The sequence below is a fragment of the Lepidochelys olivacea genome, assembly GCF_965140295.1.
Source record: "Lepidochelys olivacea isolate rLepOli2 genome assembly, chromosome: 1".
Lineage (NCBI taxonomy): Eukaryota > Metazoa > Chordata > Testudines > Cheloniidae > Lepidochelys > Lepidochelys olivacea.
The window spans coordinates 22,067,978-22,091,397 of record NC_140411.1 but is presented as its reverse complement, the minus strand read 5'-3'; the positions used below and the strand labels follow the sequence as shown (position 1 = coordinate 22,091,397).

The 23,420-nt window shown below is 46.7% G+C and overlaps 1 protein-coding gene across 13 annotated transcripts in view; it reads left to right on the top strand.

Moving 5' to 3' along the window:
- Positions 1 to 23,420, top strand: part of DLG2 (discs large MAGUK scaffold protein 2) — a gene marked incomplete at its 5' end in the record, with an annotated part of 1,505,837 nt that overhangs the window by 1,370,086 nt on the left and 112,331 nt on the right. For all 13 annotated transcript variants that reach the window (XM_084617703.1, XM_084617709.1, XM_084617707.1 and 10 more), the window contains one exon: positions 4,688 to 4,802. In XM_084617703.1, the coding sequence (XP_084473829.1) occupies positions 4,688 to 4,802 (115 nt within the window). The remainder of the gene's footprint in view (positions 1 to 4,687; positions 4,803 to 23,420) is intronic.

Genomic DNA, 23,420 nt, shown 5'->3' with positions numbered 1-23,420 from the left:
TCATGCATTTCAGTGGTGTCATTTCCACTGCTATATAGTGTATCAGCATTTCCATCAGAATCTATTTTCAGGTTTGGGTTGGTTTGGGTTTTTTTACTGCTCTAAGCTAAGTCTAAGCTGCAACCTGTTATACAAGATTAAGGATGAAAATAATTATATTTTAATATTATAAAGAGTCTTAACTGTTTTTGTGGGAGCTGCAAAATTCTTATTCTTGTGTTTTCCGTTGCTATGCTCTAATTTTATAACTAAAAAGCAACTTAAGCAAAATTAAAATTTTCCTACCACTAGCCTGTGTAGTAGATTTAGCTTGGTGGATGTTATAGGTGCCTTGGACCTCAAGCACCAAAAATGGGTGCTTGGAGTTAGTCTCCTACATTAATTTTTAGGCTCCTAAATAAAGGGCCCTGACTCTTGTTATTGGAAAGCCTCTAGGCAGGCTGGCATATATGGTAGGCTGGGGGAGGCTATGCCTCCCCAAACAGCCCAGCGTGGCCCTGCCCACGCTCTGCCTAGAATGCCCCCTCCTGCCTGCCCTTTCCCCTTGGTCCCAGCCCAGACATGCTGGCTGCTCCTCTTCAGGGAAGCGGGCTGGGGCTGGGACTGGGGCTGGGGGGGGCTGCCGTCGCTGGGGCTGCCTGCCCTGCGCTGGGATGGGAGGCTGCGGGAGGGGACTTGTGGGGACATGCGACACCTGCCTGGTGCCCGGGAGCTGAGGCAGGGTCTGGCAGCCACGGGGAGGGGGAGAGGCTCTGGGCTCCGGTGCGGGAAGGTGAGCAGGAGGGGTGATGCCAGCCCGGGACTAGCTTCCCCAAGCTGGCAGGTCACCCGCTGCCCATGCCTCTAGGGAGCACAGGAACTTCAGATATGAATCACATGCCCCTTTTCATGGAGATTTTGCTAAGTCAAAGTTGGCAAAGTGTAGCAATGCATCAGACAGTGATGTGCTGTGGTTTTCTTCTTTCTTCAAAGGGCCACAAGACTGTGAATCAGCCTTTCACTGAATGTATTTTTCCCTTTTGTCCATCTGTCACGACCTTAATTGTCTGAATTGATTTTTTCCAGAAACTTCATCACATTACTCGCTCATATTCAATTTGTGATTCACTATATCCCCCAGATCCTGCTGCTTAGTCAGTTGTTTCCCATTGTGTAGTTGTGCATTTGATTTTTTTGCTTCCTAAGTGTAGTACTTTGCACTTGTCTTTATTGAATTCCATCTTGTTGATTTCAGACCAATTCTCCAATTTGTCAAGGTCATTTTAAATTCTCATCCTGTCCTTCGAAGTTCTTGCAACCCCACGTTGGTGTCATTACAGATTTTGTAAGCATTCTCTCCACTCCATTATCCAAGTCATTAAGGAAAATATTGAGTATAACCAGACCCAGGACTGACCCTTGGGGACCCACTAGAGATGTCTTCCCAGGTTGAGAGCGAAACACTGATAACTACTTGATATGAAATTGGTTTCATAAACATCTACATTTCTGATCTTATTTCAATTAAAAAAAAAAAGCCCAGCAAAGCCTCACATATACTGTGTTCTTTATTCAAATCAAGCTGGGGCCTGTAGTTTGATCCCATGAACACCTAGCATGTAGTTAGTAAATATTTAAAAATCATAACAAATCTTATAAGTATCTTCTAGGAAAAATCAGAATAAATTTGCAATCAAATAAAACAATTTCAAGTACCGGACCTTGAGGAAATGTCATCCAAAACTCAATGAAGAAGTCTTCATCATCTGACCATCCCATCTAAGTATCAAAGGTGTTGGTGTGCAAACTGCAAGTAATTTGATGCTGTGCTACGGAGAGTCATCTTTTTTGATCTTCATTTCTCACTCCACAGATTGGAGTCTAAATATAGGAATTCCTCCCACATCTCAGATGCAGGATCTGTGTGGGATTGCTTTGTTAATTATTAAAGGAGAAAGCTATGATAGAAGCTACTCTGGTGTAAATTATTTCTTTTCTTGACCTAATCCAGATGCAAAGCACCAAAACCTATTGACATACACCTTGAAATATAGTTTAACATCCTTGTGGGTGTATATAATGCTTGTGAAAAGGGCCAGATTGACAGCCCTGAGACTGTCTCTGTTTAGTAGTGGAAATGCAGGCTCCTTTTTTAATTGATTTTTTAAAATGTACCTTTCATAGATATCAAGATGGTTTACCATATAGGAAGGAGCACATAATGAGGTAGAGAAAAATAAATAGCTGTAATAGTAATAATACCAAGTTAACGGCTTGACAGAAACAAAACAATTTACAAAATGAATCTTGACCAGATTCACCAAAGAGAAAATGACCTAATCTGAGTCATGTACAAATCCTAGATTAGGGGTAAGATTTGCAAAAGCACCTAAATCGCATTTTCAAAAGTGATTTAGGGCCAGATTTTTGAAGGTATTTAGGCACCTAACTCCCACTGACTTAAAATATCTGGTCCTCCAGCACTTGGGAGCCCAAGTCCCATTGATTTGCAATAAGACTTAAGCTCCTACATGCTTAAATCACTTTTGAAAATGAGACTTAAGTCTTGTCGTTGCATTACTTTGGTCCGCAACAGAGGGGTTTCAATTTGAGTCAAGATTTCTTATAAAGAAAATAGGGTGCAAGTGAGAAGAGGATCTGCTAAATTATGAACCTGAAGGAACAGCATGATCTGAAAACTTGCTCCAGTAGTTTGTACATAAACAAAAGCAATGGGTAGGGTTGCCAACTTTCGACTCACACAAAACCAACACCCCTGCATTGGCCCCTGCCCCACCCCTCATCCGAGGCCCTGCCCCCCTACTCAATCCATCCCCCTTTCCTCTGTCACTCACTCTCCCCACTCTCTCTCACTCACTCGTTTTCACCAGGCTGGCTCAGGGGGTTGAGTTCTGGCTGAGGGTGTGAGGGCTCCGGCTGAGGGTGCAGGCTCTGGGGTGGGGCCAGGGATGAGGGTTTGGGGTGAAGGAGGGGGCTCCAGGCTGGGGGGTGGAGCCGAGGGGTTCGCAGTATGGTAGGGGGCTCTGGATTGAGGCAGGGGGTTGGGGTGTGGGAGGGGTATGGGCTCTGGGCTGGGGGTGTGGGTTCCAGGGTGGGGCCAGAAATGGGGGGTTCAGGGTGCTAGAGGGGACTCCCGGCTGGAGGTTGGGATGTGAGGGGGGGAGGTGTGGGGCCAAGGATGAGGGGTTTGGAGTGCAGGAGGGAGCTCTGGGCTGGGGCTCAGGGGTTTGGATTGCGGGAGGATGCTCTGGGCTGAGGCAGGGGATTGAGGTGCAGGGGGGTGTGAGGGCTCTGGCTGGGGGTGCGGGCTCTGGGGCTAGGGATGAGGGGCTTGGGGTGCAGGAGAAGGCTTTGTGCTGGGATCGAGGTGTTTGGAGGACCTTCAACAACTGTACATGGCGATAGTAATTTCTATATAATTGATAGAGGTGTTGTGAGGATTAATTAATGTTTGTACATTGCTTTAAACATGTAAAGCTCAGCATAAGTATTATTGATATATTTTATTATTAAAATCAGTCTTTTCTTTTGCAAGTATGTAATACTGGGTTCTGTGTTTGCCTGGCTGTCCATTGTAAATATCCTGTTTAATAGGAAGTCTCTGAATTTCGGGGGGAAAAAACTTCTTAGTTTTCTTTAGCAACTCCCTCCAACTCTGGGTTGTATTATGGCTCAGAGGCAATGGAGCAGTGGAGAGAGGGAAGGAGTTAGCAGCTGGCTGTGAGTATGGTGGAGTCTGGAGGAATTATGCCTGCTTCTAAGAGCAGCAGTTGCTGCATCCAGTCCCATACTAAAGATGTAGAGTCCAATTCATTATTGCCCTGTACCTTGACCAATGCAAAATGGGTATAAAATGCTACCATTCTAATTGGTAGCATTTTACAACCAGTTTGCATTCACATGGCACTAATGTAAATAAGGTGCAGGGCAACGGTGAATCAAGTCCCCAGTGTGTGCACACCCAAGCATTGTCTTTCAGGTAAACTGGGCCTCCAGTTCAGGTAAACTGGGCCTCTGCTTCAAGGAGTGTGCAGCATGGGAGGGCCCCTTGGTGTTCAGTGCTTTCTGCAAGGGTAACTCCTCTGGGGGCAGAAGGGGTTCACTGCATGCTTTGCCCCCCACTGCACCCAGGCAGGGGCATTTTTCATGGAAATTCCATAGTCAGTGTGGACAAATTAGATCCCCAGGTATTTCCTTGCTAAATGAGATCAGGAGGGGAGGTTCTCCACTGCACAGTTCCACTTGAAAGAACTTTGGAAACTTTCTTTATTGCTTCTTCACGTGTTTGTTCAACTGGTAATTTTAATATACCTTGTGCTCCATTAGCAAGGTAATTCAGTCACTGAGAGGAAGGATGGTCCAGTGGGTATAGTGCTAGCCTGGATACAGTTACCTGGTCTGCCACAGGCTTTGTGTGTGCCCTTTGGCAAGTCAGTCTCTCTGTGCCCCAGTTCCCCATGTACAAAATAGAGATGACAGTACCTTGGTGTTATGAGTGGTGAATATATTAAAGATAGTGAAGTGCTCAGATGCTACAGTAATGGGGTTATATACACGCTTAAGATAGATAGGTCATGTGACCATGATTCTAAGAACATGTCCTGGATTTATTAATCTTAACATTCATTTGCATTTACCAATTGTAATGCAGCTACAATAGAGGTTTGTTTGTTTTTTCCATCATCAGAGTACGCTCGATTTGAAGCAAAAATCCATGATCTACGCGAGCAGATGATGAACCACAGCATGAGTTCTGGGTCTGGCTCCCTGAGAACCAATCAGAAGCGGTCACTCTACGTCAGGTAGGCACAGAGTGGTTTTTCTGATGATCAGTGTGAGCAGCCTCTCTACCATGTGGTTTGGAGAGCTGAGGAATGTAACTGAGATATGTATCATGATCTGAGTTTACATGGTTAAAAATGTATCATGCAGTGAAATTAATATAATTTCTTGATGCACCTATATTACTAATGCTATCATTCCAAGGCTATTTTTAAAGAGCAGTAGAAAGAGTTGTAGCAATTTTTTAAGATGAAAACTTTCACCATTTGATAACCCACACAATATCTGAAAAAACAGATGAGCTTTTCTGCATACTAAAGGCCTCAGGTCAAATTCAATTGGACTGGGCACCATTCAAACTGCCCCTGCCACAAGGAGCTTATGGCCTAAGAGGCAGGAGGAAACCAGATGACAACAATTATATAGGATGTACCCAATTCTTAGCTAGGCAATACTAGTGATCACCGCTTTACCTTTGCCATAGTCATCCTATTTCAGTAGCCATTATTGACCAGAGGACTGGGATTCACACCTCTGACCCTAGCAAGTTTTGCTGTCAGTCCCTCATTTTGGCAATGGAAAGTGTACTGCTAAAGATAAGCATGTGGGGCTTACTGCCAAATATTTTAATAGGACTCCTACTTTTTTAGGCCTTCCACTTCTAAACTCTTTCCTCATGCTGAGCATACCATTTGAAATTCTTGACAATCGCAAAGTACAGGAAAGCAATATGTCAACCTCCAGGCAGTGACAATTAGTCATGACGGGGAGCTAATTCAGGTGGTAACATTGCAGAGATCCAATTAAGGCTAAATCCTAGATTTTGTTGTTATGCCTTCAGCATGAGCGGAGAGGGCAGCAAAGAAGGAATTTAAGCAAGAGGGAAATACTTAAAGTAGGCAATTGGTGGTCTTATTGCAGTTCCCAGTGACAGAACCCCAAAAGGCACTAATTGGCACTTCAGTAGAGAGGTCAAGGACTGAATGGAGATTGAGATGGAACTTCTCTCATATCCCCAGAGGTTGATCTGTCCTGACCAGGATGGAAGTGTCTTGAATAGGCAACAGGTTTAAAACAAACAAAATGAAGTATTTCTTCACACAGAGCACAGTCAGCCTGTAGAACTCATTGCCAGAGCATGTTCTGAAGGCCAAGACTATAATAGGATTCAAAAAAGAACTAGATAAGTTCATAGAGGATAGGTCCATCAATGGCTATTAGCCAGGATGAGCAGGAATGGTGTTCCTAACCTCTGTTTGCCAGAAGCTGAGAATGGGAGACAGGGGATGGATCCCTTGATGATTACCTACTCCATTCTTTCCCTCTGGGGCATGTGGCATTGGCCACTATTGGAAGACAGGATACTGGGCTAGATGGACCTTTCATCTGACCCAGTATGGCTGTTCTTATGTCAAGAGTACAGGTCTAGTTGCACCTCTGACCCATCTCTGGTCTTTCTCTTAATACACAACCACTGGTGTCAGGACTCCTGCATTAACTTGTCCTTTCAGTGAAATCATGTGATTCTCCAACTCTTAGACCAGGCCCTGGTCTACAGAACCCTGTGTATCTACTGTACTTACCAGTGGGTCCAACTGTGTTTGGTACTTGCAGTTCTTCCCTATGGGAGTCTGTGACCAGTGGGAAATATAGTGACCAGACAGCCTTCTTAAAACCATAGTATTGTTTAATCTGAACAATTGGAATAAATCTTAACAAAAGAGAAAAAGGACTTTAAAACAATACATAGTCTATGGCATATCTATTCTACCTAATGGCTTACCATCCCCCTGAAGCCTAGAAAAGCCTAACTACTTCAAACATGCTAGCAAGTGTCTTTGTGTGTCAGTCTGTTCCCCAACAGAAATTGTCTCTCAAACAAACACTCCTGCCCTAGAGAGACATGCACCTTTTATCCAGCCAGAAGTTCTTTGTCGTCTTAGTTTCCTGAATTTGGCCTGCTTTCCAAAAGCAGGATGTCAAGCCAGTCTCCCTAAAGTCATTGTCCATTCCATTATCTTGTGACAACCCTCAATTGTTTGTTTGTCTTACCTTGAATTATTGTTTTGAATTCCTGTTTGTTTCCCAACATCCCTGTTGATTAAACCCAATACACCCAACAGTAAAATTCCCAATATAGTATCCAGAGATTATTACAGAATAGCCCCATGTCTGCCACAGGAGACACCTTGGTGGGTCAAATGTGGGGACATTTTTAATGTGATTACCAGTACAGCACTTGTTCTGTAAATAGAGGACTTAATTCTGCTCACAATCCAGCACCTTTCATAAGCATCAACTTAATACACATGTTTTTTAAAAATCAAAACTTTTCTTTAAATACAGGTAGAATACTTCTACCTGGAAAGAGATTCAGAAGCCCAAGGTCCCCACTGGCAGCACTTGCAGTGTAACTGACTCCATAGCCTCTGAGTAAACTTGTTCAAAAGCACCTAAGTGCCATTTTCAAATAGATTTAGGCACTTAGGAGCCTAAGGGTATGTCTACACTATGAAATTAGGTTGAATTTGTAGAAGTCAGTTTTTTAGAAATCGGTTTTATATATTCAAGTGTGTGTGTCCCCACAGAAAATGCTCTAAGTACATTAAGTGCATTAACTCGGCGGAGTGCTTCCACAGTACCGAGGCAAGTGTCGACTTCCGGAGCGTTGCACTGTGGGTAGCTATCCCACAGTTCCCGCAGTCTCCGCTGCCCATTGGAATTCTGGGTTGAGATCCCAATGCCTGATGGGGCTAAAACATTGTCGCGGGTGGTTCTGGGTACACATCGTCAGGCCCCCCTTCCCTCCCTCCCTCCGTGAAAGAAAGGGCAGACAATGGTTTTGTGCCTTTTTTCCTGAGTTACTCATGCAGACACCATACCACGGCAAGCATGGAGCCCGCTCAGCTCACCGTCACCATATGTCTCCTGGGTGCTGGCAGATGTGGTACTGCATTGCTACACAGCAGCAGCAACCCATTGCCTTATGGCAGCAGATGGTACAGTAGGACTGGTAGCCGTCATCGTCATGTCCGAGGTGCTCCTGGTCGCCTCTGTGAGGTCGATCAGGAGCGCCTGGACAGACATGGGCGCAGGGACTAAATTTGGAGTGTCTTGATCAGGTCATTCTCTTTAGTCCTGCAGTCAGTCCTATTGAACCATCTTATGGTGAGCAGGCAGGCAATACGTATTGCTAGCAGTCCTCTTGTACCATCTTCTGCCGAGCAGCCATGATATGTGGATGGCATGCAGTCCTTCTGCACCATCTGCTGCCAGCCAAAGATGTAAAAGATAGATGGAGTGTATCAAAACAAGAAATAAACCAGATTTGTTTTGTACTCATTTGCAACCCCCCACCCCCTGTCTAGGGGACTCATTCCTCTAGGTCACACTGCAGTCACTCACAGAGAAGGTGCAGCGAGGTAAATCTAGCCATGTATCAATCAGAGGCCAGACCAACCTGCTTGTTCCAATAAGAACAATAACTTAGGTGCACCATTTCTTATTGGAACCCTCCGTGAAGTCCTGCCTGAAATACTCCTTGATGTAAAGCCACCCCCTTTGTTGATTTTAATTCCCTGTAAGCCAACCCTGTAAGCCATGTCGTCAGTTGCCCCTCCCTGCGTCAGAGCAACGGCAGACAATCGTGCATCTGAGTTGAGAGTGCTGTCCAGAGCAGTCACAATGGAGCACTCTGGGATAGCTCCCGGAGGCCAATACTGTCAAATTGTGTCCACAGTACCCCAAATTCGACCAGGCAAGGCTGATTTAAGCGCTAATCCACTTGTCAGGGGTGGAGTAAGGAAATTGATTTTAAGAGCCCTTTAAGTCGAAATAAAGGGCTTCATCATGTGGACGGGTGCAGGTTTACATCGATTTAATGCTGCTAAATTCAACCTAAAGTCCTAGTGTAGACCAGGGCTAAGTCTTATTGAAAGTCAATGTGACTTAGGCTACTGATGGCAGATTTTCAAAGAAATTTAGGCACCTAAAGGCACCCTGGGATTTTCAGTGGTCCCTAAGCAGGTGAATCAATGGGAGGTAGTCACCTAATCTGCTTAAATGCTTTGAAAATCTGGCTAGGCACCTATCTGCATCTTTAGGTGTCTTTTAAAATCTGAGCCTAAGTGCATAGATCACTTTTGAAAATGGAACATAGGCTCCTAAGTTATTTAGGCCCTTTTGAAAATATTACCCTCTGTCTTAATACGCAGCTGTTGAAATAAGATCTGTTGTTTTTAAAATCACAATTGGAAACAAATAGTTTATAATTTTGTAAAATGGAGTTTGATTAAACAAAAATCTCCAGTCGTCATCATGGTGAACTCACAGTAGCCCAATACTCTTCTGATGTCTTTTAGCCATATATCTAAATATCACTTCCCATACCACAAATACAGATCTGTTCTTTTATTTCAGAACTGAGCAGAAAAGCCTCAACCATAAAACCTCAAGAAGCTCCGTTCATTTTTAGTTGCATAAACTCATGCAGTCAAAGCCAAGAAAGCTGGCTGTGTTCAGCTCTATTAAAAGTGTACTTGATAAGCACTAAAAGAAAAGGAGGACTTGTGGCACCTTAGAGACTAACCAATTTATTTGAGCATAAGCTTTTGTGAGCTACAGCTCACTTCATCGGCTGCATAAAGTGGAAAATACAGTGAGGAGATTTATATACACACAGACCATGAAAAAATGGCTGTATTTTACATATTATTGTTGTTTGTTTGGAATGTGGTAGAACCTGCAGGCCACAGTCAGGGGCACGACCTCCATTGTGCTAGGCACTGTTGATTCAAATAAGGTAGTTTGTGTCTTTATCAGGTGCTGAGGCAGTGGGGTGGGGGTGAAGAATGACATGGCAAGCATGCATGTTCTCTGAGATTTCGATTTGTTGGGGACATTAAGGGACCTTTGTGAGACATTGAGGGACCTTTGTGAGAAGTCTGCAGTGTAAAAGAATACTGTAATAATGTTCTTGAAATTCAGGCCAAGTGCATTTTAGATGATCATTTTGGTAAGCATCTGTGCAGTGTGGGAAAGGACAAGATGCTGCTAATTATCCTAAAAATGTCTATGTAGCAATTCCCAGTTATGATGGAAAGTTAATTATTCCATTTTTCTTCATTTAAGATGTTGCAGTTTTGCTGTTCTGCGTTGAATACAAGCTTGTGTGTGAGTGTGTATTTTCAGCTTGAAATGTTTTCGCATTGGAGTTTTAATTGGAATAAATTTCATTGGTTTAGACAGTGCGTGGGTACATAAAGTAATTACGTTGTAGATAAAATTACACTGGGAAAACCAGAAGAGAGGAAAACAAGTTTCTCTTAAATTGAGAATTATTAAAAAATAAATACAACTAGTGCACCAGCAGCAGCTGGATAGGAAGTGTGGCTCTTCTGCCCTTCTTGTAGAAAACTCTGAGAGGAAAGGTAAAGTCTGTGGCAGAAGCCATGTAGAGTTTCCAGCAGATCATTCCAATTGGCATTGAGTTTGCTACTTTCGTCATGGAATGGGCAGTGGGTTCAAACCCTAAAACTTGCAGATCCTCCACCCCCATCCCCCCACTCCCTCCCCCCCCCCCCCGGCACACACACAAGACTTGGGGGAACCACGGGATGCTGGGGTCTCCATACCAATTCTGGAGACTCCCTGCCTACCATTGTCTCTGGAAGCATGGCTCCATCTGGCTCCTTCACCTTCTGCTACCCCTAAAAATGACTTCAGGAGGGGTTCTTTAGTGCAGAGGGAGGCGTGAAAAGCTAATACAGCCTCAGGCTCTGTGAAGGTTTGTGTGGATTCCCCACAGAATCCTATTTGGCCCCACCCTCTCTGAAGATCCTCTGTCTTATGAAGGTAGCTGATCCTCTCCTCATGCAGACAGGGGAATTAGACATGCTGATGCTTGACACAGTCCAACCCCCTAAATAATTAGAACACATTTAGTCATTAATATTAAATGAAGTGTAAAGAATATACAATATGAAGATAATGGGTCATAGGTGCTAGAACTGCATTTCTCCCAGCAGTTTAAGACTAAAGTGTAGTCTTAAAAACTGTATATACTAAGAATAAACCAAGAGAGAGAGATTTACATAAGGAATTGTGTAACCCTTTGAATTCCTATGTTTATTTTTGGTGGTATGTATTCTTTTCCTGCTCTTTATCTTAGTCATTTTAAAGAGCCACTGCTGCTTCATCGAAAACATTCCTCTTCAACTGTATTTCTGACTATAAATCATATGTTCTGTGTTTCTCTTTATCTGTTCTCTTTAGTAGTGGCTTTATATAAAAATACTGTCATTGTTTCTTAAGAATTGATCTGTTACTGCTGCCCGTGAAGCACTAATCCCTTGTTTGAGATATTATCAGAATGTCCACAGCAACCAACTGCAGGGCCACAAAGAGTATAATAAGACTCTAGGTGAGGATTGAAAAATAGAAGATGATTTACTCTTACTTTGTCATGTAAATCGCTTCAGTGAGAAAGAACAAGGGAAAGAAAAACAGAAAATATGATGCCTGTGGAGGAACTGATGTGTAATGGGCTAAATAGTGGTTATTTATAGCTCTTTTATTGCCTGGCTAAGGTTAATGGATTTGTTTTGGATTAATTTGCTTTAATTAGAGTGCTGAGACAAGGTTCTGCCTTTCACCGTTTTTATTTCTTAGCAATTCAATTGCTAGCTCACAAACTCTTTCATAGGAGGGTAGATCAATAAAGCTAAGCATTGTGCTATATACAGATGACTTTTTAGTATTGACTACACTCTTGTCTTTTGAACTCAGAGGTTAAAACACTTGCTCTTGCAAAATCATGTACATTGGTTTAAAACAGCTGCGCTGTCCACTCCCCGTTCTCCAGAGTCACTCATGGGCTGTAGAATATGGCAACCTTTTGGAGGACTAAAATATTTAGGAAGTGAAGTTCCTTGGTTGAAAGGAAGCCAGCCAGTGGAATTTTAGTGTTAATGGTCAAGCATTGGAGGGATCTGCTAGTATAGACATGAAGAAACTATGCCATTAAATTAATAGATGCTCCCAAATTGTGTATGTATACTAAAGTAGATCAGTGCAAGATTTTCAGGACATATAGGTGGGCATGTCAGAACTATACATCTCACTGCAGCCAGTTGAAAACTAGGTGTCAGAGGGAGCATACCATGCCAAAGAACCTGCCTTCATAGAATTGTCTCTCTGATTTCTAGATGAAAAGGGTTCAGGTAAGTTTAGAATACACAACTACAGTACTTTCCAATTCTTATATATTACAAATTGAACCTCTGCAGAAAGGTCTGTAACTAAATATTCTTCTTCAAGTGCTTGTTCACGTCCATTCCACATTAGATGTGCGCGCGCCGCGTGCATAAGCGTCAGAAACTTTCTCCCTTAGCGGCTGCCAGCAGGCCCCCTGGGGGGCACCACTGCGCCGTGCATATATTCCCCTGCCGGCCCGACCCCCTCCAGTTCCTTCTTACCATCCGTGGCGGCTTTGGAACAACCTCTCTCTCTCTCTCTCTCTCGTAGAAGAGCAGTCCCTTAGCCTTTAGAGTAGCTGTTATCAGTTAGTTTATATACAGATTGTGATCACTTAAGTCATTAGGTGCTTGGAGGCCTCCAGCACCTGCCCCAGGCTGCGGGGCATGCCACAGGCCCACGGCTTCGAGGCTTGCACCACATGCCGCAAACCTATGCCAGTTAGTGACCCCCACGACTCGTGTCTACATTGCCTGGGGGATGGACATCAAACTGAAAGGTGTAGGATTTGCAAGACGTTCAAGCCAAGGACAAGGAAAGAAAGAGACTTTCGCCTAAAGCAATTGTTGATGGAGGCCACATTGCAGCTGCCGGGCCCAGAGCGCCCGACGCCGGCTCAGGCTTCCTCGGTGCGTAGTGCCCCGGAGCCGTCGAGAGACCCGGCACCGGCTAAGCACCATAAACTGTCGGCCCCAGAGCGCCAGGCTAGGCCCCAGCACCGCTCTTCCTCCCCGGTGTGGCCTAAAGGAAGGCGTGGTCGTTCCCCGCACAGGAGGCTGGTGCCTCCCAAGGCCCCGAGCGCCGACAAGAGCGGGAAGGCCATGGTACCGGCGTTGACACGGGCGGTCCCGGCAGCACAAGCCCGACCGAGCCCAGACCTAAGTGAGCTCAGTGCAGACAATGGGCTCGAGGGCATAACAGATCAGCCCTCCACGCCTGGCACCATTGAGGCTGCAAAGGACCTCATCGAGCTGTCAGCAGTGAGCCCTCTCCCGTAAGGGGAGAACCCTCTGGCGCCCATGCCTCGGGTGCCGTTGAGGGGTAAGCCGGCAGTGGTGTGCCTCTCGAGGACACCGTCCCAGCACTGCTCCCGGAGTTGGTCCCGGTTGAGCTCCAACTCTGCAGACTCGCACTTGCCAGCAGCCTAGAAGGAGGTTGCGGCACCGGCAGCGGGTCGACGCAAAGAAGCACCAGAAAGGGCACGCCGCTCTCTGGCACCGCCCAGAGACCGGCACCGGGAGGAGTTGAGACAGCCCTCTCCAGAGGTCTCCCGCAGACGGTCCTGATCCCAGTCCCGGGGATACCGGTACCGCTCCCGGTCTCACTCAGCCAGGAGCCGATCGTTCTCCCGCCGGCGCAGATCATTGGTACCGCCAGGGCCTTCGTGATCGGTGTCACCGCAGTCCGGCACCGGCTCCGGCCGCTATAGCTACCCGCACCAGGGCCCGGATAGCAGGGACCCTCAAGGGAGCTGGCAACCTCAATGGGGGCCACCAGGCCATTGGCCCTTCTGGACCCCCTGGGCCTATCAGGAATGCCAAGGGGCCCAGTCCAGGGCAAGTTACTCGGTGCAGCAGTCCCAGTCCCCGCACTGACCCCAGACGGTGCCGGAAGCAACAATATCCAGGCCTCCAGCATCCCCCCAGCATAGACGAGAGAGTCCAGCACCGAACCGAGTGCCATCCCATGGACACCTGCCCCGGCCTGAGCCGGAGGCCCCTACCACGGGAGATGGGGAGCAGGAGGACCAACCAGAGGGGGTTGAGCAGCAGCTAACTCCTCATCTTCCCCCGATGAGGCGGTGGCGGGTACAGAGGTGTCCGGCTCTCCACCGATAGACCATAGAGCCCACCAGGAACTGTTGCGCAGTCACCCAAAATTTGGGGTTGCAGGCCGAGGAGACGGTTGAGCAGGAGGACCCCATGGTGGACATTTTCAGCCCCGAAGGTCCATCCAGAATACCGTTCCCGCTCATTGAGACAATCCAGTCTAACTATAAGACTATATGGCAGACCCCGGCCTCCAGCACTCCAATGGCTAAAGGAGTGGAGTGTAAATACTTTGCCCCATCTAAGGGCTATGAGTTCCTGTTCTGCCACCCAAGTCCATGCTCCCTAGTGGTTTCGGCGGTAAACAAAAGGGAGCGCCATGGGCAGCAGGCCCTGGCCCCTAAGGCCAAGGAGGCGAAACACCTGGACCTTTTCGTTAGAAAGATGTACTCATCTGGGGGCCTTCAGCTGAGGATTGCTAACCAGCAGGCCATCCTCAACAGGCACAATTTTAACTCCTGGGTGGCGGTGGGGAAGTTGAAGGACAATCTTCCACAAGGTTCCCAATAGGAGTTCACGGCCCTGGTGGACGAGGGCAAGGCAGTAGCCAAGACCTCTCTCCAGGCCTCCCTGGGTTCAGCAGACGCAGCGGCTAGAACAATCGCGTCAGGGATGGTCTTGAGGCACTCAGCTTGGCTCCAGGAGTCAGGCCTGCCCCCAGAGGTCCAGAATACACTCCAGGACCTCCCCTTCAAAGGGTCCAGGCTCTTCTCGGACCAGACAGACGCAAGGCCACATAGCCTCAAGGACTCACAAGCTATGCTCAAGTCGCTGGGTATGCACACTCCGGCGACTCAGAGGAAGACCTTTAAGCTGCAGCCTCCCCCTCAATGCCAGTACCAGCCTCGCCACAGGCATGAGCCTTACCGCAGGCGAGGCAGGGATAACAGGCGACGGTGCAATAACAATAATAATAATGCTCCGGGCCAGAACCAAGGCCAGCACAAACCCCAGCCGGGCACTAAGCCAGGGTTTTTGAAGGTGCACTCGAGGACAGCATATCAGGCCAATCACCGGATCTGTCCCTTTATTTTCTGAATCGCCTGTCCCGTTTCTCCCATGCGTGGTCTACCATTACGTCAGACCGTTGGGTCTTAGGCACGGTGCGGAATGGGTACTCACTGCAGTTCGCCTCCCACCCCCCTTCCCCGTCCCTCTTCAGGGGCGCCTCTCGCAAGCATCTCCTAGAGAAGGAAGTCCGCTCGCTGCTAGAGGCGGGGGCGGTAGAGGCGGTGCCACACGGCCTAAGGGGAAAGGGGTTCTACTCCCAGTACTTCCTCATCCCCAAGACCAAAGGGGGCCTTCGCCCCATCTTAGACCTGGTCAAAGCCTGGTTCCGCATGGTCTCTCTGGGCACCATCATCCCTTCCCTGGATCCAGGGGACTGGTACGCTGCCCTCGACATGAAGGACGCGTACTTTCATATTGCCATTTTCCCAGCACATCGGCGGTTCCTACGCTTCACCGTGGGCCGAGAACATTATCAGTTTGCGGTTCTCCTGTTCGGCCTAGCCGCGGCCCCAAGGGTGTTCACGAAGTGCATGGCGGTGGTGGTGGCCTTCTTACGGAGGCAGAGAATCCAGGTGTACCTCAACGACTGGCTCCCGGTGGACCGATCCGAGACGGAGATGCGGGGCCATGTGGAGGTGGCCCTGAGATTGTTCCGCAAACTGCGGCTCCTGGTGAACGTCCCCAAGTCCACGCTCGTACCCACATAGAGAGTGGAATTCATGGGGCGGTCTTGGACGTGGTGCAAACCCGGGCAAGCCTTCCGGTATCCCGATTCCAGGCTATCCAACAAGCAGTGGCCTCCCTGCGGCAGCTTCCAATGACAACAGCCAGGTGCTGCCTGCAGCTGCTGGGCCACATGGCAGCATGCACGCACATGGTCAGGCATGCCGGACTGAGACTCAGGGCTCTGCAGGTGTGGCTTGCTCGGGTGTACCTCCCAAGCAGGGTCCCCCTGGACTTGGTAGTGACAGCCCCAAGGGACGTGCTGGACTCCCTGCTGTGATAGGAGTCCCAGCCTGTGGTTTGTGAAGGCATCCCCTTTGCTGCCCCACTTCCGGACCTGACGCTGGTGACAGACGCGTCAGAGCACGGATGGGGGGCTCACCTGGGGGATCTCTTGATGCAGGGGTTGTGGTCCGAGGCAGAGCGGTCGCTCCTTATCAACGTGAAGGAGCTCAGGGCAGTTTGTCTCGCCTGCCAGACCTTTCACGCCACTCTGAGTGGTCACAGCGTGACAGTTCTGACGGACAACACTACTGCCATGTTTTATACAAAAAGCAGGGCAGGGCTTGTTCCTCGCCACTCTGTCGCGAGGCTCTTCTCCTCTGGGACCTTTGCATAGCCCATGCAATTCACCTTGAGGCATCCTATCTCCCTGGGGTGCGGAACGAGCTGGCAGACTCCCTCAGCAGGTCATACCGCATGCATGAGTGGATGCTCAGGGCGGATGTCATGCTTTTGTTCTTCTGCAGGTGGGGATTTCCCCGGGTAGATCTGTTTGCCACCAGGGCCAACACCCAGTGCCCGCAGTTCTGCTTCTTCCAGGGCTCACTCGCGGATGCGTTCGCGATTCCGTGGAGAGGGGACTTGATGTATGCCTTCCCCCCGCTTCCCTTGGTGCACAAGGTCCTGCTCAAGCTGCGCAGGGACAGGGCGGCAGTGATCCCCATCGCCCCAGCCTGGGCCCGCCAACACTGGTACACATCACTCCTAGAGCTGTCGGTGGAGGCCCCAGTAGTCCTGCCCCTACACTGGGACCTCATTACACAGGACGGTGGGCAGCTTCTCCACCCCGACCTGCAGTTGCTGCATCTGACGGCTTGGAGGCTCTGTGGCTAAACGCCCTGGAGAGCCAGTGCTCCCTTCCTGTGCAGCAGATTCTGCTTGGCAGTAGAAAGCCCTCTACCAGGGCAGCCTATATGGCCAAGTGGAAAAGGTTCTCGTGTTGGTGTGAACCCCGACAGGTGCGACCGGGCCAGGCCCCGGTGCAGGCCATTCTGGAGTACCTCCTGCACCTCAAGCAGCAAGGGCTAGCCCCATCCTCGCTCAGAGTGCACCTGGCGGCCATCTCCGCCTTCCACCCCGGGGGCTCGGTGTTTTCCCACCCAATGGTGGGACGGTTCCTTAAGGGGTTGGAGAGGGTGTTCCCGTACTCCCACCCCCAGTCCCTCCATGGAACCTTAACCTGGTCCTTTCTAAGCTCATGGGACCCCCTTTCAAGTCCCTCACTACCTGTTCTCTCCTCCACCTTTCCTGGAAGGTGGCATTTCTGGTTGCTGTTACCTCGGCCAGAAGGGTGTCCAAACTGAGGGCCCTCACCTCTGAGCCAATGTACGCAGTATTTCACAAGGACAAGGTGCAGCTCCGGCCGCACCCCAAGTTCCTCCCTAAGGTGGTCTCCCAATTCCATCTGAGCCAGGACATTTGTCTGCCACTGTTCTTCCCGAAACCCCATATGGACCCAAGTCACCGCAGCTTGCACACCCTGGATGTGCGTCGAGCGCTGGCATTCTATTTGGAGTGCACCAAGCCCTTTTGCAAATCCACGAAGCTGTTTGTGGCTGTAGCCGAGAGGTTAAAAGGCCTCCCAGTGTCAGCACAGCGGATTTCGTCTTGGATTACAAGCTGCATCCAGGCGTGCTATGAGCTCGCAGGTGTTCCGGCCCCGGCGGTCACGGTCGACCAGGGCGCAGGCAACTTCCACGGCGTTCATGTCACAGGTCCCGATCCAGGAGTTCTGTAAAGCAGCCACCTGGTCCTTGGTGCACACCTTCACGACTCACTATGCGGTGAACCAGCAGGCCAGAGAGAACGCGGCAGTTGGCAGTATGCTCCTCCGAGCAGTTGTTCCATGACTTCTACCCTCCTCCAGAGGTAAGCTTGTAATTCACCTAATGTGGAATGGACATGAACAAGCACTCGAAGAAGAAAAAACGGTTACTTACTTCCTTGTAAGTGTTGTTCTTCGAGATGTGTTGTTCACGTCCATTCCACCACCCACCCTCCTACTCCTGTGTCAGAGTCGCCGGCAAGAAGGAACTGCAGGGGGTCAGGCCGGCAGGGATATATATGCACGGCGCAGTGGCGCCAGTCGGGCGGCCTGCTGGCCCGATAGGAGCCGCTAAGGGAAAAAGTTTCGGATGCTTGTGCACGTGGCGCGCGCACACCTAATGTGGAGTGGACGTGAACAACACATCTCAAAGAACAACATTTTCAAGAAAGTAAGTAACCGTTTTTTATTACTGTGGGGGAGTTAACCCAGAGTCCATCTGGCTGTTTAGAACCCTGGCTTAAGTAATGGCTCAAGACATTTATGGAGACTTAGCCTAGGTCTACGCTGCATTTTTGTCAGTAAAACTTTTTGCTGGTCAGGGGTGTAAAAAACACAAAAGTTTTAATGACGAAAAGCACCGGTGTGGAAAGTGCTTTGTCAGTGGGAAACGCTCTCCCACCAACAAAGCTACCAGCCCTCATTGGGGGTGGTTTTATTTTGCCAGCAGGAGAGCTCTTTCCTGCGGGCAAAGAGTGGCTACACTGCGTACCTGACAGCGATACGGCTGAAGTGGCACAGACGTGCTGCTGTAAGATACGCAGTGTAGACATAGCCTCAGATCCTTTCATCTCTAGCTCAGTGCTTTAAATCTGCCCAGGATCAGTTGTGACCAAAAGTCATAGCCTCTCAAAGAGATTGGTGTCTTTTGTAAAGTGTTTAGATTGGCGTGTTGCAGTCCAGATTGTTTTTTCCATAACTAAACTGACTCCCTTACATCACAAGTACGAGCTCAATCACCACAGTTCAAATGGCCATGGAGCCTCAACCTCTGTCAGCCCTAAACATGGTCCTCCAGGTCAGGGCTGGGGCCCCTTGATGGGCAACGCAAGGTAGCTTGCCCTGCTATTGCCCATGCTATACCAGTTCCAAAGATACTGTACAGTAAAGAGAGTACCTCAGGCACCTCAATCCAGGGAGCATTAAATTCAATAAAAATGTTTATAAAAAGGAAATTAGATTTATTTTTGTTTTCATTTTGTTGTATTTGGTGTAAGGCACTTCCAAAGCTTTGACAGATATCAAACAGAGTATTTTAAATTACTGTAAGCCTCTATGTTTTATAGACTATTATAACTCTGGACATCACACATGGTTCCATATCACATTATTATTTTACTGTGCCTGCCTGTGCCTATATGAACCTGAGCTTAATGCTTAGTGGACTGCTAGAAGGTGGTGATGAGATTAGTATAAGAATCTATACAGAATAGCTATAGCTGTAAAATCGTATAAAATTATAAGAAGTCTTTAAAAGAGAGAAGTTTAAGAATTGTTCACGAGGTGTCTTCAGTCTTTCAAATCTGCATGCTCCCAGGCAATGTGATCTGGACAAATGAGCAGGGGGATGAGAATCAGGGAGTCCTGAGTTTTAACCTTGGCTTTGCCACCAAGGCACTGGATGACTTTCAGCAAATCTCTTCAATCCTCTGCCTCAGCTTCCCAATTTCTACAGTCATGGGGATAATATTGTTTCCTTACTTCAGAGGATTGTGAGGGATAATTAACTAATGTTAGTATGGCTCTTTGAACGCTAAAAGCATTATATATGTGTTTAGATGATTGTGTTTGCTAATTTATTTATTGAGCCACAAAGGGTAGAACATGAACACTTGCTGTAGTAATTTATCAGGATTCCGTACAGCTCAAAGGAGATATGCCTTTAGAGGCCATCAAGGGCTAGGAGCATTCTACTGTGTGCTCTGATTTCCAGAACAATGAATCTGCCACTTGGTACTAGAGGCAGTACATGCACTTACTTAACTCCTTAAAAATAGACTTGATGCCGTAGATGTACTAGCACCGGGGGAAAGCTCTGTTCTGAAAAGAGTCACAGGATTTTGGCTCAGGGACTGCGGTGAGTTACAGCTGAAGAGTTCAGTCTCCAAAGTTCATGAGGATTGCAAGCAGCTTCCAGTTGGTTACATTTATAGAATGTCTGTTATATTCACCATTTTATCCTACTTTTTTTCTGGAGGCTAAACACTCCCATTGGCTTTAGTAAGCATTGGATTAGGTTTGAAAGATTGAATTCTCCTCTGAACACCCTAAATGTGAAAAATGAACATGTAAAGAAAGAAGAAGTTTCCCACTGCAAGAGAGAATCAGTGAACTTAACTAGACATGCTCGGGGGTGGGGGGGGGGAGTTATGAAGGGGAATGGCAATTTAAAAATATTAAAAACTTCAAATACAGAAGCTGTAATAACCTGGTCTTTATGTCCATAGAAATTATGGAGAGACTCAACACTGCAGTCTATGGCATGATCTGCATATCTTAATCCACTAATTAGCAGAACAAACCTTCAGAAGTGTGGCGCATCCTTTCCTCTCTGCACATTTCTCTTCAGACATGCAGACAAACCATAAAGAAGCCGTAAAGGCAGCCAGTGCTGCGTCTGCCGTTTCTATTTCAGTAACAAAGTGTTTTGCATTTTAGGTTTGCTTGTTTTGCAGATCAATACATTTCTCACATTCTTGTCGCTTGCCCCCCATAGTTGCTTCAAAATTCATTTGGCATTCTCGGGAATAAAATCAAGAGCTATTGGTACATACACTCGGGTAGCTTGTTGTTCCAGACTGGATGGTTTTATAGTCCCATCCACAGGGCCAAATCTGAAATTACTTCCAAAACTTTATTACAGAATTATAGCTTTGGGAGCGGAGTTCTATGAGTGAGTGGAGTTCTATGAGTGAACTTGGCACCTAAATATTATTATTTTATTTTGATAATCACCAGAGCTTACATAGCCCTGATTGCACACTGCAATGGCAAGATAGAAACCACTACAGCTCTCTCTTTATATCGAAACATAAATGGTATTAAGTAGGATTTTTCATAATGTTTGGTAATTTACCTTTGATGAATCTCAAGCAATTCCAAGTTCTAAATTATAGCACAGATTGAAAAAGGGTGTTGCAAAGAATATCTCTAAATGGAACAATATAGAGAGAGTGCTTTTAGTAAAGCATTTGTTAATATGTTTAGAAATTGTCAGATGTGTGTATGCCTAACCTGCACATGCAAAATGGGCAAAACTGAGCTTGCAAGTGCATATTAGAGTTGGGGAATTGCAAACTGTGTAGGCAAGTTACCCATTTTGCAAATTCCACTTAAGCATGCATTTTTGAATATTCTACCGCTAATGTTCAGCTATTGTTCTATTAATACAAGGTGTGGTCCAGCTCCCATTGAAATCAAAGGAAGGCTTTTCATAACCAGGTAAAAATCCAAGACTGTACTTTTCTGAGGCAGAAATAAAGCACAAATAAAGATCCCTCTACAAAATGTCTCTTTTTTTAAAGCAGGGCAAGATGGTCTCTTTTCAGGTCCTTATCCCTTACTCCTTTTTTGTATATCAGCTCAGTCCTTTGGCTTATGGAACTTCAGCAGCATCTGCTTCCTGACACCCTAACACTTCCCAATTTGGTTCCATACTCCTGAAAAGGAAAACAGGGTTTGGGATGTTTACCAGGGTTTGGGATGTTTACAGGGTTACCCAAGTAGTATGCCTGAGGGCCTGTTGGGACCCAAATGGGTAGTATATCCTATACATAGATAATTTTATTATTTTGGAGCTCAGCATGGAGCTAAAACCTTGAAAAAAGTATCCAGTTTACAGAACAATCCAAGACACTCTTGTCATAAATATAAAGGGAAGGGTCACCACCTTTCTGTATACAGTGCTATAAAATCCCTCCTGGCCAGAGGCAACATCCTGTTACCTGTAAAGGTTAAGAAGATCAGGTAACCTGGCTGGCACCTGACCCAAAGGACCAATAAGGGAACAAGATACTTTCAAATCTTGGGGAAGGAGGGGAGGCTTTTGTTTGTGCACTTCGTTTACATGTTTGTTCTCTCTTGGGACTGAGAGAGGCCAGACAGAAATCCATCTTCTCCAACCCATCCTAATCGAAGTCTCCAATATTGCAACCAGTATAGGTAAGCCAGGCAAGACGGATTAGTTTATCTTTTGTTTTATGTGAATTTTCCCTGTGTTAAGAGGGAGGTTTATTCCTGTTTTCTGTAACTTTAAGGTTTTGCCTAGAGGGGGATCCTCTGTGTTTTGAATCTGAATACCCTGTAAAGTATTTTCCATCCTGATTTTACAGAGGTGATTCTTTTACCTTTTCTTTAATTAAAATTCTTATTTTAAGAACCTGATTGATTTTTCATTGTTCTTAAGATCCAAGGGTTTGGTCTGTGTTCACCTGTACAAATTGGTGAGGATTCTTATCAAGCCTTCCCCAGGAAAGGGGGTGTAGGGCTTGGGCGGGGGGGGGGGATATTTTGGGGAAGACGTCTCCAAGTGGTCTCTTTCCCTGTTCTTTGTTTAAAACGCTTGGTGGTGGCAGCATACTGTTCAAGGCCAAGGCAAAGTTTGTACCTTGGGGAAGTTTTTAACCTAAGCTGGTAAGAATAACTTTAGGGGGTCTTTCATGCAGTTCCCCACATCTGTATCCTAGAGTTCAGAGTGGGGAAGGAACTCTGACAACTCTAAATGGGGTAGGCCAATCAGACCAATTCATATGTAGGAACATAGATGAAAGGTTATCTCTGGGGTTCAAAGGTCATATGATTATTTTGTTAGCATGTTTTGAAACCTATTTTACTCATCATTTTTGGTAAAGGGGGTAGTCATTAGAGGATAGGAGAAACTGATTTTTAGAGTTGCTGAGTACCCATGGTTCTAATTGGTGCCACAGGTGATCAGTGCCACTGAAAATCAGGCCCATAAGTTTTCCTTAATTAAGGTCCCAATAATGGAGTGTGTATGCTGCGGCTGACTAGCCATTCTCTATGTCAAAGACAAGCGTGAGAACTGTTAATCTAGAGACATTCACGTCTCAGTGACTCTTAGGTTGAGACTTTAAAATTTGTTTGTGTTCTGGTGTGAAATGAACTAAAATGTGATATGCTGAAAGTACAGTGGTGTGCCTGATATATATTCTGGGTGTATGAAACTTGATATACCTGATATATGGTCAGGTGGGGCTATTAGCTGCCTAATGACCTGGCTAAAGATTTCTCTAACACTGTGCTTATTATCTCAGCATATTTTCCTGCTGTATTAATATTTAAATAGTTAATAGTTTTTAAAAGATAAAGTTGGTTTTTACAGATATTATTACTATTCCCTTTGGGGAGGAAAAAAGCAGGTAATGGACAGCAAAGATTGAAAGTATAACCACAAAAAAGTGTCTGCATTCTCATCTCAGATTCTGACACCAACCTGAACACTCTACCTCTTATATTTACATTACAGTTGAGGCAGGACATTGCTGTCAGGGGCAGAAGAACCAATTCAGCCAAACTGAGCAAAAGGTGAAGCTTTCGTGCATCTTTATGAGGTTCAGAATGTCATTTAACTCCTCCCCTACTGTCTGATGCTGGGAATCTCAACCCACTGCTGATGCTCTGGCTCCTTTCTGAGACTTCCCTAATAATGGCCCCCTAGAATGGACAATGTGCCTATCAAAGACCTAAATTTGTTG